This window comes from Oncorhynchus keta, chromosome 4 (assembly GCF_023373465.1).
Source record: "Oncorhynchus keta strain PuntledgeMale-10-30-2019 chromosome 4, Oket_V2, whole genome shotgun sequence".
NCBI classification, from domain to species: domain Eukaryota; kingdom Metazoa; phylum Chordata; class Actinopteri; order Salmoniformes; family Salmonidae; genus Oncorhynchus; species Oncorhynchus keta.
In genome coordinates, this window is record NC_068424.1 from 68,697,846 (window position 1) to 68,711,569 (window position 13,724).

Consider the following 13,724-nt stretch of genomic DNA (forward strand, 5'->3'; position numbering starts at 1 on the left):
GCCAAATGTTATTTTCTGGAGTGCTAAAACTGGACATAGGTGCTGAAGTCGGTGCAGTCTTGTTGGATCTTAAAAAGGCATTTGATACTGTGAATCATAAGGTCCTCCTATCCAAACTACCCTCTCTTAATGTGTCCACTGAAGTTATTAGTTGGATGTATTCCTATCTGACAAACAGAAGTCAAAGGGTTCGTCTGGGGGACACTCAGTCAGACTCTCTTTACAATAACATTGGGGTCCCACAAGGGTCAATATTAGGGCCCCTTCTGTTTACCATCTATATAAATTATCTCCAACTTGCTTGCCCACAAGTTAACATGCATATATGTATGCAGACGATACAGTCCAGTTTGTACACTCAAAAAATAGACAAGTTAACTGAAGCTATGGTAGACGCTTTTAAATGGATAACTGATTCTTGCCTGCATTTAAATATCGACAAGACTGTTTGTATGTACTTCTCTAAGAAATCCATTGATTCTTCCCAAAAAGCTGTCCTTGTTAATGGGTAAAATCTGAAAGTTGTCTAACTTCAGATATCTCGACGTCAATTTGGACTCCAACATGACATTTAAGAAACATGTGAAGAAGGTGGTTAACATGGTCAAGTTTGGATTATCCAATTTTAGATTACCTTCCTCTGGAGGCCGCCCGACTATATATGCATGCTCTGATCTTGTCACATCTGAGATATTGCCTCACATGCTCGTCACATGCAAGAGCGACTATTCAATTGAATCACTCTACAAACAAACACAAGATTTTTGTTAACAAACCAAACAGTTACCACCATTGTCACCATTCACAAACATAATTTATTCATTCTGGATAGGTTTAAGCAATATATAGATGCAAGCCTTGTCTTTAAGATCATGCATTGTCTCCACCCCTATGCCTGCATATGATGATCAAGGAAAGAACCTCCAGGATAACAAGGACAGTAACTAGAGGGGATTGCGTTGTCCCTTTTCCACACAGTAAATTTGGTCAATTGGCCTTTGTTAGAGCTACAATATACTGGAATGCAATGGGCATACATAACCCTTAGTATTTACTGCCTATGCACACTAGGTAAGACCTGGGCGGACCACCCCCTGTGTTTTGGTTAATGCACCAGGCGGTGCTAAGTTAGGTAAGTAGTGGGTAGTCAGGTAAGGTAGGAGAGGGTAGGTTAGGTAAGTAGTGGGTAGTCAGGTAAGGTAGGAGAGGGGGCTTTGACATTTACTTTCTTTGCTTTGGTTCCATCCAGCCCCTTTTCCCCATATTACCGTATGAAGGAATAAATAAATTCCCAGTAAACGGTATATTCTCTGCCTTTGTCATCCTTACCCGCACCTACAGTCCCATACCTCTTTCACTCCACGGGGAGTTGTTGTAGCAGGGTGTACGTACGTAACTCCCTTGGACTTGAGAAGCTGCACTGCTTATTGTACTTTTAAATTGAAAACATGGCTCAAATCTATTCAAAACAGTACACTATTTATCTGTGGTTCCTCATATGTAAGGCGACAGTTGAAGATAGTGTTTTTTTAATTACGAATAAGTTGTTGTTGTTAGAATTATATATTATTGGATGTAATGTATTTTGTATTGTTGTAGTGAGCATTTGTATGGTGGCTGTGTAAAGGCCCTTACCTGCCAAGGGACTACGGGTGCAAATGATCTTTTGGCTAGTGTAACGGCGTTCGTCTGTTGAATGAAGAAAGTCGGACCGAAATGCAGCGTGTAGGTTACTCATGACTTTAATGAACAGAATAGCGGTACATGAAATAACTGAAATACAAAAACAACAGAACGTGAAACTAATTACAGCCTATCTGGTGACTACTACACAGAGATAGAAACAAACACCCACAAAATACAAAGCGAAACTGAGGCTGTCTAAATACGGTTCCCAATCAGAGACAACGCCAAACACCTGACTCTGATTGAGAATCGCCTCAGGCAGCCAAGCCTATACCACACCCCTAATCAGCCGCGATCCCAAATACTACAAACCCCAATACGAAAACAACATATAAACCCATGTCACACCCTGGCCAACCCAAACATATAACAAAAACACAAAATACAATGACCAAGGCGTGACAGCTAGCCCCTGCACATTTACATGAATGTTGCATTATTGTAATATTGATGTTGATTCATGTGCATTGTTACCCTACAAATAAATACATCAAATATATAGGGTTCACAGCATTAAAATCAGAAAGGGTATTAACGAGTAGCTCCTGAAAACAGTTTGGGCTAAAAGCATTGAAGTGGTACCACCAACATAGCCTCATAAATACCAGACTGATTCACACTGTGTAAAAGGGTTTAATGTAAGCTTGCAGGATCAGGTGGCTTTGCGAGGCTACCACCAACATTCAACCGTCTATCTGTAAGCCAGTAGTCAGTGACCTGCTGGTGGCAATAAAAGATCAAATAAATGTTCATGATCTGAAAATGACAATCGACCATAAAAGTATTCTTCTTCTGACCTTTCGGTCACCAACAACATTTCCTCACAGAAAAATACAATTTAGAACTGGATTGCTGTTACACTGTGATTTGTGCAACCTGTGTAACATCATGTGACCTGTTTGAATCCTCTAGTGTTGGGTTCCACCTCTCCATCACCTTTTTTGTTAATATGTAAATTAATATCCATATATGGCTGTATAAAAGTCTTCCTAAAGCTCAGAGTGCTAGAACAGAAACAGTGGACTCTGATGCTTGTCAGTCAGCTGGGTAGGACAGGGACACTTTAGGGTTGGACTGCATATTTAAAAATTCAGTCGCTAGAATTCAACTAACTGTTTTTTCTAACCTCTATCGTATTCAATATTTCTGTTTTAAGGTTTGAACTTGAGGCTGAAAATCTTTGAGCTATATTGATGGTGAGACTGACTTAAATCAAATAATTGTATTTTCTTGAAGATGTTGTGTGAATTAATTTGAAAGGTAGAGGTTTTGTTTGAAACTTTAAATCACCTTTCTCTCTGTGTCGCTCTTTCTCAATTTCTCTATTTCTCCTCTCTCTCTCTTTCTCCTCTCTCTCTCTCTCTCTCTCTCTCTCTCTCTCTCTCTCTCTCTCTCTCCTCTCTCTCCCCTCTCTCTCTCTCTTTCTCCTCTCTCCCCTATCTCTCTCTTTCTCCTCTCTCCCCCTCTCTCTCTCTTTCTCTCTCTCTCTCTCTCTCTCTCTCTCTCTCTCTCTCTCTCTCTCTCTTTCTCCTCCTCTCTCTCTCTTTCTCCTCTCTCTCCCCTCTCTCTCTCTTTCTCCTCTCTCTGCCCCTCTCTCTCTTTCTCCTCTCTCTCCCCCTCTCTCTCTCTTTCTCCTCTCTCTGCCCCTCTCTCTATTTCTCCTCTCTCTCCCCCTCTCTCTCTCTTTTTCTACCATTTTTGACACCTGTTCAAGTGTACTGTGACATGAACTCGGATGGAGGCAAGTGGACTGTGAGTATCATAGTACTATGTTGGGCTCTTGTTAACATTTCTTACAGACCATGTGAGTAGTTGCTAAACATCTCTGCCTGTCTGTCTGTCTGTCTGTCTGTCTGTCTGTCTGTCTCACTCTCTCTCAGGTAATCCAGAGGAGGATAGATGGATCTCTGAACTTCTACAGACCCTGGAACCAGTACAAAGTTGGTTTTGGAAACCCAGAGGGAGAATACTGGCTAGGTGAGAATTTACTTTAGCAAAAAAATAAGAAAAGAATCCTCCAAAATAAAATGAAACAAGTAGAGTATACAAATGGTAACTTTGTATACTGTAACCTGCAATCTGATCTAGCGTTGTCTCTTCAGGACTGGAGAACATCCTTCTCACTAAGAGGAGGAAGTATGAGCTGAGGGTAGTCATGGAGGACTTTGAAGGAAAATGTGTGTTTGCCATGTACTCTTCCTTCTTTTTGGACTCTGAGGCAGACGGATACAAGCTACATGTCACTGGATTCACCAACGGAGGAGCAGGTGAGTGAGAGACAACATTTGTTGTTTTTGCCTTGTCAGTGATACCATTTTCAAAGAGGAACACAAGCCATTCACACAATGTGCTCTGGCTTCACAGCTGTCTGAGAACAAATGCTGTGTTTTTGTCCTATAAAGGTCAGAGCACTTTAAAGGGTCATTTTCCTGAAAAAATATGTGTGCTTACTTCAGTTGTCACTCATCCTTAAATTGTTCACATTCATCATCTCCAGCACCACCCCAACATCAAAGTGTGAAAACAGCACTTTACTATGTGTTGTAGTCAAAAGGATAGAGGAAAATGTTTTCGATTATGTCATTGGAAAAAATGTTAACATCGTCTGGTGTGTATTATGTGATTTCCACCAACTATGAGCAGGTAAATGTTACTTCACTAACCTTTGCCTGCTCAGAGTTGGTTAAAAATCACATGATGTTAACCAGATGATCATCTAGAAACACTTTGGACATCATCTGGTGTGCATCCGGCCTTTTAAATGTTTTTATTTTATATACATACATGTATGTTGGTGTTGGGGTGGTGCTGGAAATTATGAATATGAGGTTGAAAAGTGGTGAAATTTCCTATAAGTATTTTGTATGCAATTGGAAATATATGGACGTTTAAATTGTTAGAGGTCAGTGTTGGAAAATGTAGGAGAATGTAATAGTAGTAGTGACTGTGTTGGAAAATGTAGGAGAATGTAATAGTAGTAGTGACTGTGTTGGAAAATGTAGGAGAATGTAATAGTAGAAGTGACTGTGTTGGAAAATGAAGGAGAATGTAATAGTAGTAGTGACTGTGTTGGAAAATGTAGGAGAATGTAATAGTAGTAGTGACTGTGTTGGAAAATGTAGGAGAATGTAATAGTAGTAGTGACTGTGTTGGAAAATGAAGGAGAATGTAATAGTAGTAGTGACTGTGTTGGAAAATGTAGGAGAATGTAATAGTAGTAGTGACTGTGTTGGAAAATGTAGGAGAATGTAATAGTAGTAGTGACTGTGTTGGAAAATGTAGGAGAATGTAATAGTAGTAGTGACTGTGTTGGAAAATGTAGGAGAATGTAATAGTAGTAGTGACTGTGTTGGAAAATGTAGGAGAATGTAATAGTAGTAGTGACTCTGTTGGAAAATGTAGGAGAATGTAATAGTAGTAGTGACTGTGTTGGAAAATGAAGGAGAATGTAATAGTACTAGTGACTGTGTTGGAAAATGTAGGAGAATGTAATAGTATTAGTGACTGAGTTGGAACTAGTGGTGGGCCTGTAGTGGGATAACTGTAGTGACGGCAATAGGGGTGCATGTTGTAACTGTAGCCTAGTAGTAGTATTAGTAGTAGTAGTAGTAAGCAGCCCAGAAGTAGTAGTAGTAGTAGTAGTAGTAGTAGTAGTAGTAAGCAGCCCAGAAGTAGTAGTAGTAGTAGTAGTAGTAGTAGTAGTGGTGGTGGTGGTGGTGGTGGTGGTGGTGGTAGTAGTAGTAGTAGTAGTAGTAGTAGTAGTAAGCATCCCAGAAGTAGTAGTAGTAGTAGTAGTAGTAAGCATCCCAGAAGTAGTAGTAGTAGTAGTAGTAGTAGTAGTAGTAGTAGTAGTAGTAGTAGTAGTAGTAAGCATCCCAGAAGTAGTAGTAGTAGTAGTAGTAGTAGTAGTAGTAGTGGTAGTAAGCATCCCAGAAGTAGTAGTAGTAGTAATAGTAGTAGTAGTAGTAGTAAGCAGCCCAGAAGTAGTAGTAGTAGTAGTAGTAGTAGTAGTAGTAGGCATCCCAGAAGTAGTAGTAGTAGTACTAGTAGTAGTAGTAGTAGTAGTAAGCATCCCAGAAGTAGTAGTAGTAGTAATAGTAGTAGTAGTAGTAAGCAGCCCAGAAGTAGTAGTAGTAGTAAGCATCCCAGAAGTAGTAGTAGTAGTAGTGGTAGTAGTAGTAGTAGTAGTAGTAGTAAGCATCCCAGAAGTAGTAGTAGTAGTAGTAGTAGTAGTAATGGTAGTTGTAGTAGTAGTAGTAATAGTAGTAGTAGTAGTAGTAGTAGTGGTAGTAGTAGTAGTAGTAGTGGTAGTGGTAGTAGTAGTAGTAGTAAGCAGCCCAGAAGTAGTAGTAGTAGTAGTAGCAATAGTAGTGGTAGTAGTAGTAAGCAGCCCAGAAGTGGTAGTAGTAACAGTACATTGCAGTAGTAATAGTGGCTGTTTTAGATAGGTAGGTCTATAGTGAGGTAATTAAATGGCTTAGCTATGGTAAGTTGGGTCACTATTGTAGAGTTTTTAGAAAATGCAAACACTCTAAATAGACATTTTTTTCTTTCCAAGGTGACTCACTGGCCTATCATAGCGGGTTGATGTTCAGCACCTTCGACAAAGACCAGGACACTTGGTCTGACAACTGTGCAGCTACTCACTATGGGGCATGTTGGTACGGTTCTTGTCACTACGCTAACATCAATGGAGAGTACCTATGGGGAACCACCAAACATTACGCAACAAGTGTCAATTGGAATCTGTCACGCCCTGGTCGAAGTATTTTGTGTTTATCTTTATGTATTGGGTCAGGCCAGGGTGTGGCATGGGGTTTTTGTATTGTGGTGTGTTTTGTCTTGGGGTTTTGGTGTGTATATATTGGGATTGTAGCTAGTGGGGTGATCTAGCGAAGTCTATGGCTGTCTGGAGTGGTTCTCAATCAGAGGCAGGTGTTTATCGTTGTCTCTGATTGGGAACCATATTTAGGCAGCCATATTCTTTGAGTTTGTCGTGGGTGATTGTCCTGAGTGTCTTTGTTCCTGTCGCTGTATTAGTTGACAAGTATAGGCTGTTTCGGTTTTCGTTACGTTTATTGTTTTGTAGTGTTTGTGTTATTTCGTGTTTACGTTTTGTTTGGATCGCAATCTACGCGCCACCTTTTGCTGCGATTACAGCTGTAAGTCGCTTGGGGTATGTCTATCAGTTTTACACATCGAGAGACTGAAATTTTTTCCCATTCCTCCTTGCAAAACAGCTCGAGCTCAGTGAGGTTGGATGGAGAGCATTTGTGAACAGCAGTTTTCAGTTCTTTCCACATTCTCAATTGGATTCAGGTCTGGACTTGGCCATTCTAACACCTGGATATGTTTATTTTTAACCATTCCATTGTAGATTTTGCTTTATGTTTTGGATCATTGTCTTGTTGGAAGACATCTCCGTCCCAGTCTCAGGTCTTTTGCAGACTCCATCAGGTTTTCTTCCAGAATGGTCCTGTATTTGGCTCCATCCATCTTCCCATCAATTTTAACCATCTTCCCTGTCCCTGCTGAAGAAAAGCAGGCCCAAACCATGATGCTGCCACCACCATGTTTGACAGTGGGGATGGTGTGTTCAGGGTGAGCTGTGTTGCTTTTACGCCAAACATAACGTTTTGCTTTGTTGCCAAAAAGTTCAATTTTGGTTTCATCTGACCAGAGCACCTTCTTCCACATGTTTGGTGTGTCTCTCAGGTGGCTTGTGGCAAACTTTAAACAACACTTTTTATGGATATCTTTAAGAAATGGCTTTCTTCTTGCCACTCTTCCATAAAGGCCAGATTTGTGCAATATACGACTGATTGTTGTCCTATGGACAGAGTCTCCCACCACAGCTGTAGATCTCTGCAGTTCATCCAGAGTCATCATGGGCCTCTTGGCTGCATCTCTGATCAGTCTTCTCCTTGTATGAGCTGAAAGTTTAGAGGGATGGCCAGGTCTTGGTAGATTTGCAGTGGTCTGATACTCCTTCCATTTCAATATTATCGCTTGCACAGTGCTCCTTGGGATGTTTAAAGCTTGGGAAATCTTTTTGTATCCAAATCCGGCTTTAAACTTCTTCACAACAGTATCTCGGACCTGCCTGGTGTGTTCCTTGTTCTTCATGATGCTCTCTGCGCTTTTAACGGACCTCTGAGACTATCACAGTGCAGGTGCATTTATACGGAGACTTGATTACACACAGGTGGATTGTATTTATCATCATTAGTCATTTAGGTCAACATTGGATCATTCAGAGATCCTCACTGAACTTCTGGAGAGAGTTTGCTGCACTGAAAGTAAAGGGGCTGAATAATTTTGCACGCCCAATTTTTCAGTTTTTGATTTGTTAAAAAAGTTTGAAATATCCAATAAATGTCGTTCCACTTCATGATTGTGTCCCACTTGTTGTTGATTCTGCACAAAAAAATACAGTTTTATATCTTTATGTTTGAAGCATGAAATGTTGCAAAAGGTCGCAAAGTTCAAGGGGGCCGAATACTTTCGCAAGGCACTGTAACTCTTTATTTACTGGTTGATTACCATTTTGAACAGTAAGCCGGCTAGATCATTGATCCAACTTTCTGGAACAGCCCCCAGTGTAGAGAAGCTGCAGCCAGCAGGGTCTCCCAATGTGTATAGCAGGGGCTTGGTAACACTACTCTGACATTATGTTGTTAATCAGACAATCAGAGCCCCCTGTACCAGATTAGAGTGAAATGTGGGATAACATTCGTAGGCCTGGTATTAAGCCTAGTCCTGGACTATAATGCACTTTCAATGAACATGTTCCATTGATAATTATTGTTTGTCCAGGATTTGGCTTAAATCTGGGAAACCATCCCTTAGTGCATAAATGTGTTGTTCTCCTTTTATGGCTGCCATGAGCTCACATCACTTTGCAAAGATAAGATTGAATGAGTCCTGAAAATGATATCTGTTAATATAGATAAAACAATCCAAACTGAACTTTTACTGAGTTGATTTAACTTTTTAATAAAGATTAGTTGAGAACAGATGTGCTGATACTTTCTACGAAGCACACACACACACACATCATGCTTCATAACTGCATTTGAAATGCCTTTTGATACACTTATGATGCATTATAACACTTGCTTTAAGCTGTCATATTCATAGGAGTGACTAACTGGAGTCATAAGAACCAATCAAATAATTGCTACTGATGGCACCAAGTCATATTATATCAGAATGCCATGATAGCATCTAACCACTAGAGTCTGCTATTGCACTTCAGCAGAGCAAGATCAGCAGGAAACCATGTACAGTACCTATAGTTAAAAATGTGACAAGTCTAAACAGAATCCTTGGGCCGTTAAACTCTGAAGTCACCCCATTGAAGTTTAAAAACGGTTAGGGTTGGATAAGGGCAATGGCCCCACATTTGTAGCAACAAAAAAAAATATTAAATATTTTTTGGTGGGGATGCTTGCCTGTTTTGCATGTATTTTGGCATTAAAACAAGTCACATATCTGTTTGCTAACAATGTAAAAAAATATATATATATCATTGAGTTAAAAAATACAAACATGGTCTCTTTTTTGTTTTCTTGAGTAAGGCAGCTCCAAAATGCAGGTGTTTAAGCCTAGCTCAGTGCTTTCTGTGGTGGTGGGACAAGTCAGCAGAAAATCGGAGCATTGCACCGTGATTGGCTTAGTGTTCTGTCACTCATGGAGAAACTACATCACCCGTCCTTAGTAAAGGTAGACGTAAAAAATTCAATCCCTTTAGGTCTTGCCATAGATTTACATTAGAAGTGCCCTTCCAAGAAGGCTCAATGTCATTGGCCACAGATAAAATTACGTCAAATCACGTTATACAGTGGGGAGAACAAGTATTTGATACACTGCCGATTTTGCAGGTTTTCCTACTTACAATGCATGTAGATGTCTGTCATTTTTATCATAGGTACACTTCAACTGTGAGAGACGGAATCTAAAACAAAAATCCAGAAAATCACATTGTATGATTTTTAAGTAATTCATTTGCTGGGCCAATTGTGCGCCGCCCTATGGGACTCCCAACCACAGCCAGATATAACACAGCTTAGTTTCAAACCAAGGACCGCAGTGATGCCTCTTGCACTGAAATGCAGTGCCTTAGACCACTGTGCCACTCGGGAGCTCATTGCTGTGATTATTCCTATAGGTGAGCTGATCTGATCATGATTCATGAGTAATGTTGGCCACCAATATGGAAAGTCCATATTGATATCAGTTTCATACTTTTTTCAATTTGATATCGATATCATATCGGAATATAAAAACATGTGTGGGCGTACTTGCTGTTTACCCCTTTTGTTTCAGTGTCATTCATTTTAAAATGCGTTTCATCTTCCTAATGAGCCACCATAACATTGTTGTGTTTTCCTTATCAGCCACCGTATTTCGCTTGTCGTCATTTTGATGAGAGATCAAATTTAGCACACAAAAAGCTAGCTAGATCGCAGCTGTATGGATAAACCAAATATCCTTTCAGCAGTCACATTATAGATACACACGGTGAGGCAGGGCTTAACGTGACCATGCCCCGGAAGAGGACACATCCGTAGGATACTCCCGTTACTCCTATGATAAATGTCCTACTTTACTCATAACCCGACACAACGGCTGTTTTTTTTATCATACATTTGACATGCTTCCATGTCGTCTTAATCAAAAGGACTACATCATACCTAAAAACATTTTACATACTGTACTTTAGGATGATTTGGACATGATGGGCGAAAAAGGTCACAAAAGTCCAGTGGTGTAAAGTAGTGTATACTTTGACTTTTGATACTTAAGTACATTTTAGCAATTCCATGTACTTTTAATAGTTAAGTATATTTCAAACCAAATACTTTTAGACTTTTACTCAAGTAGTATTTTTACTTGAGTCATTTTCTATTAGGGTATCTTTACTTTTACTCAAGTTTGACAATTGAGTACTTTTTTCAACACTGCAAAAGTTACAAAGAATGGAGGATGCGGGCATCGATCCCGCTACCTCTCGCATGCTAAGCGAGCGCTCTACCATTTGAGCTAATCCCCCTGTATTAAGGAGAGGGTATGTGATTTCTTGGTATGCCATCGTCAGCGCCTGTACAACATTGAAATGATTCCGGCGGAAGTTTAGTGGCGAGGCCCTGTCCACAAAATAAAAAAATGGCGAGTGGAGTCGGGAGTGAGTATTATTTGTTATTGTTTGCTTGCTTGCAAATGCAGCTACAACGTACACATACATTTCAAATGTAATCAACAATATGTTTGTAGCTAGCTGGCTTTATACGTTATATTTGTCTAGTTAGCCTTCCTGGATTTTGTTAACGTCGGGCAAGCTAGCTAGCTAAATTCCTAGCCGAATATGGTAAACAACAAAAACAAATATTGGGTTAGATTACCGAGCTAGCTAAGTGGTGATGTTTTGCTTTTCTATTTAGCTAGATTGGACCTTTCTTTGCATTAACAAGATTGTAGCTTTCTTTGCATTGACAAGATTGTAGCTTGCTGTTTAGCTAACTAGTTAGGTCAAAGCTCAAATCTAGGCTAAGGTTGCTTCCCCATCACCCCTGCGCAGCGACCTGTCAAATCCAGGGATGCAAACTAGTCACATTTCGGCGAAATTCACCGTTTTGAATCCAAAATAGGTGACTTACGTGATTCGTGTAGATCCGACGAGAAAAGTTTTTTTTGGGGGGGGGGATCACTACTGGTTGTAAATGCACGAGTGATGCGCGTTTGTAGCAATACTGGCTGTATCCAAGGCTCAGCCAATCGTTCACATAACAACAGAATGCAGCGCAGCACGCGGCTGAAGAAAGAGCATCCGCGCGCGCTCTTCTGTCAAGGCAGCTTGCCCCCTGAACGATAAGCTTGACCACCGAGAAGGTGATGAAGCGTACTTCATGAGCTGTAACTGAAAAACTACTGGCATTTTTGAAAGTTTGAGGTGAGGGAGAAAGTGTGGTGGAACAACTATTAGCGTTGTATCTTGCTAGCTGGATCGAATTCTCCACTAGCTAGCCATACAAATGTTGAACAACATTATTTTTTATTTATTTTACCTTTATTTAACCAGGCAAGTCAGTTAAGAACAAATTCTTATTTTCAATGACGGCCTAGGAACAGTGGGTTAACTGCCTGTTCAGGGGCAGAACGACAGATTTGTACCTTGTCAGCTCGGGGATTTGAACTTGCAACCTTGCAACCTTGCAACGCTCTAACCACTAGGCTACCCATCCAATTTATCTGATCAAATCATTTAGTTTATGGTGTGAAAATGTGCTGGCCAAAAGTCGGACAGCTAAACGTTAGCTAGCTAACTTTACAACATCAGATTAACTAACATTAGTAACCTAACCAATTCGTTATAGTGTGAACTGGTATACGACTCCTTGCTGTTCCTCAAGTTATAACGCGTTAGTTAACTAGAAAACGAACGAACCACCACTGTATGATTAATTTTCAGAATGAGAGAATTAGATGAAAATTAGTCGTTGGTTGTGAAACAAGTGGATTCAGGGATCAAGTGTAGTTGGAGCTGGGCCTGGCTTACGCTGAATGCCACTACAGAGGTGAAATGAACACCACACACTTTCCCTTTTGTTGTGTTGAACTTGACAGTTGTGTGTGTGTGTGTGTGTGTGTGTGTGTGTGAGGATTATACTTAGCTTTACTCAGTGAATGTTATTTTTGCACACGTGTAGCCTTGTGCATTTGATTTGTGTCTATAGTGGCCACTATAATAGAGCAAATATAGAATGCCAGTTTGTTTCATTCTGATTCTACTTTAAGATGTTTTTTCCCCCCAAGTGCAATATTTATGTGTGTGGTCACAAGCGTTCTATTATGAAGGCTGTCATGGCTAACTGCAATATTAGTGTATTGTTTTTTTCTCAAGACTTGAGTGTCATTTGCAGTAAAGTCTAGGCAACAAATAATATTGGATTGCTTCCTTTACATTTTTAGCTCTGTAGTTAGGTTCACATGAACCACTTTTTATTTTACACACAGGGACTGATCATGTAGATCATATTCTTTGTTGTTTAATTAGTTAAAACCTCCATTTCCAACCTCCATGTTTCAATGCAAAAAAAAGAACCTTTTTGGGCCCTCAGCAGTTTGCATCCCTGGTCAAATCTAAGTTAGCCTAATAATAGACTAAAGGAGCATAATGTTACTCCTTGTAGTCCAAGGACCTTTCATGTTCTATTTAGAGGCAAATTGGCTCTGGCAGCCAAATACTCCATCTAAACGTCCAACCTGGACTTAGGGTTAGGCGTAGCTCTTGATCATGACTCTCGGTAATGAGTCATTGGACGAAGGAGTCTTCTGTAAGGGGAAGTTTTGTTAAGAGCAGGACGCTCGGTCTGAACATTAACATGAATCAATTCTCAATTGCGGTACAGTTCTAGAAACATGAATCCCTCTCCTTTCATATCACATTGAAATAATTTCACAAATACACACTTACTGTTTTAGCACAGTTGCAGTCGACAGTATTTGTCAATGACAACACGTTTGTGGCGTCCGTCTTCCGTTTACACACAGGTGTTTGTAGACGCAAATAGGTAATTAGCACAGGTAGTCGACTGTCCTCTGTCTGTTTTCTGTAAACTAGCGCTGTAACAGGGACATATGGCAGTGTGTGAAACCAAACACTATAAAGGTGTGTTGTAATTTAACCTTTTGGTTTTAGAAAAAAAAATTGCTGATATGAAATATATACGTTCCTTATGTTTCCAAAACCGTACCGCAAGCGATGCGTGTTTATTTTATTTATTTAACAAGTCAGTTAAGAACAAATTCTTATTTTCAATGACAGCCTAGGAACAGTCGGTTAACTTCCTTGTTCAGGGGCAGAACGACAGATTTTTTACCTTGTCAGCTCGGAGATTCGATCTTGTAACCTTTCTGTAACTAGTCCAACGCTTTGTCCCCCATTTCATTTTGTTACAAGGTGGGATTTAAATGGATTTCAATTGCCATTTTTTGTCAATGATCTGCACAAAATACTCTGTCAAAGTGGAAGAAAA

General features: G+C 40.0%; 2 protein-coding genes and 1 non-coding gene across 5 annotated transcripts in view; 2 read left to right on the forward strand and 1 right to left on the reverse strand.

Moving 5' to 3' along the window:
- Window positions 1-3,396: 3,396 nt before the first annotated feature.
- On the forward strand, window positions 3,397-6,423 carry LOC127927279 (microfibril-associated glycoprotein 4-like; the record flags this gene model as incomplete). The annotated part of the gene is made up of 4 exons (XM_052513421.1): window positions 3,397-3,438; window positions 3,567-3,663; window positions 3,789-3,953; window positions 6,245-6,423. Coding segments are annotated over 4 exons (483 nt in total), but the record flags the coding sequence as incomplete, so codon positions are not given.
- A 3,725-nt stretch (window positions 6,424-10,148) lies between these two features.
- LOC118383583 (bromodomain-containing protein 8-like) overlaps window positions 10,149-13,724 on the forward strand; it is a 64,341-nt gene continuing 60,765 nt past the window's right edge. Inside the window, exon 1 of one of the 3 annotated variants that reach the window (XM_052513352.1) lies at window positions 10,149-10,873. In XM_052513352.1, the coding sequence (XP_052369312.1) occupies window positions 10,855-10,873 (19 nt within the window). In that variant the 5' untranslated portion in view covers window positions 10,149-10,854. The remainder of the gene's footprint in view (window positions 10,874-13,724) is intronic. The other 2 variants (XM_052513360.1, XM_052513361.1) reach the window with 2 other exon arrangements.
- Window positions 10,669-10,741, reverse strand: trnaa-agc (transfer RNA alanine (anticodon AGC)). Its single transcript has one exon. It is a non-coding gene; the product is annotated as a tRNA-Ala (tRNA).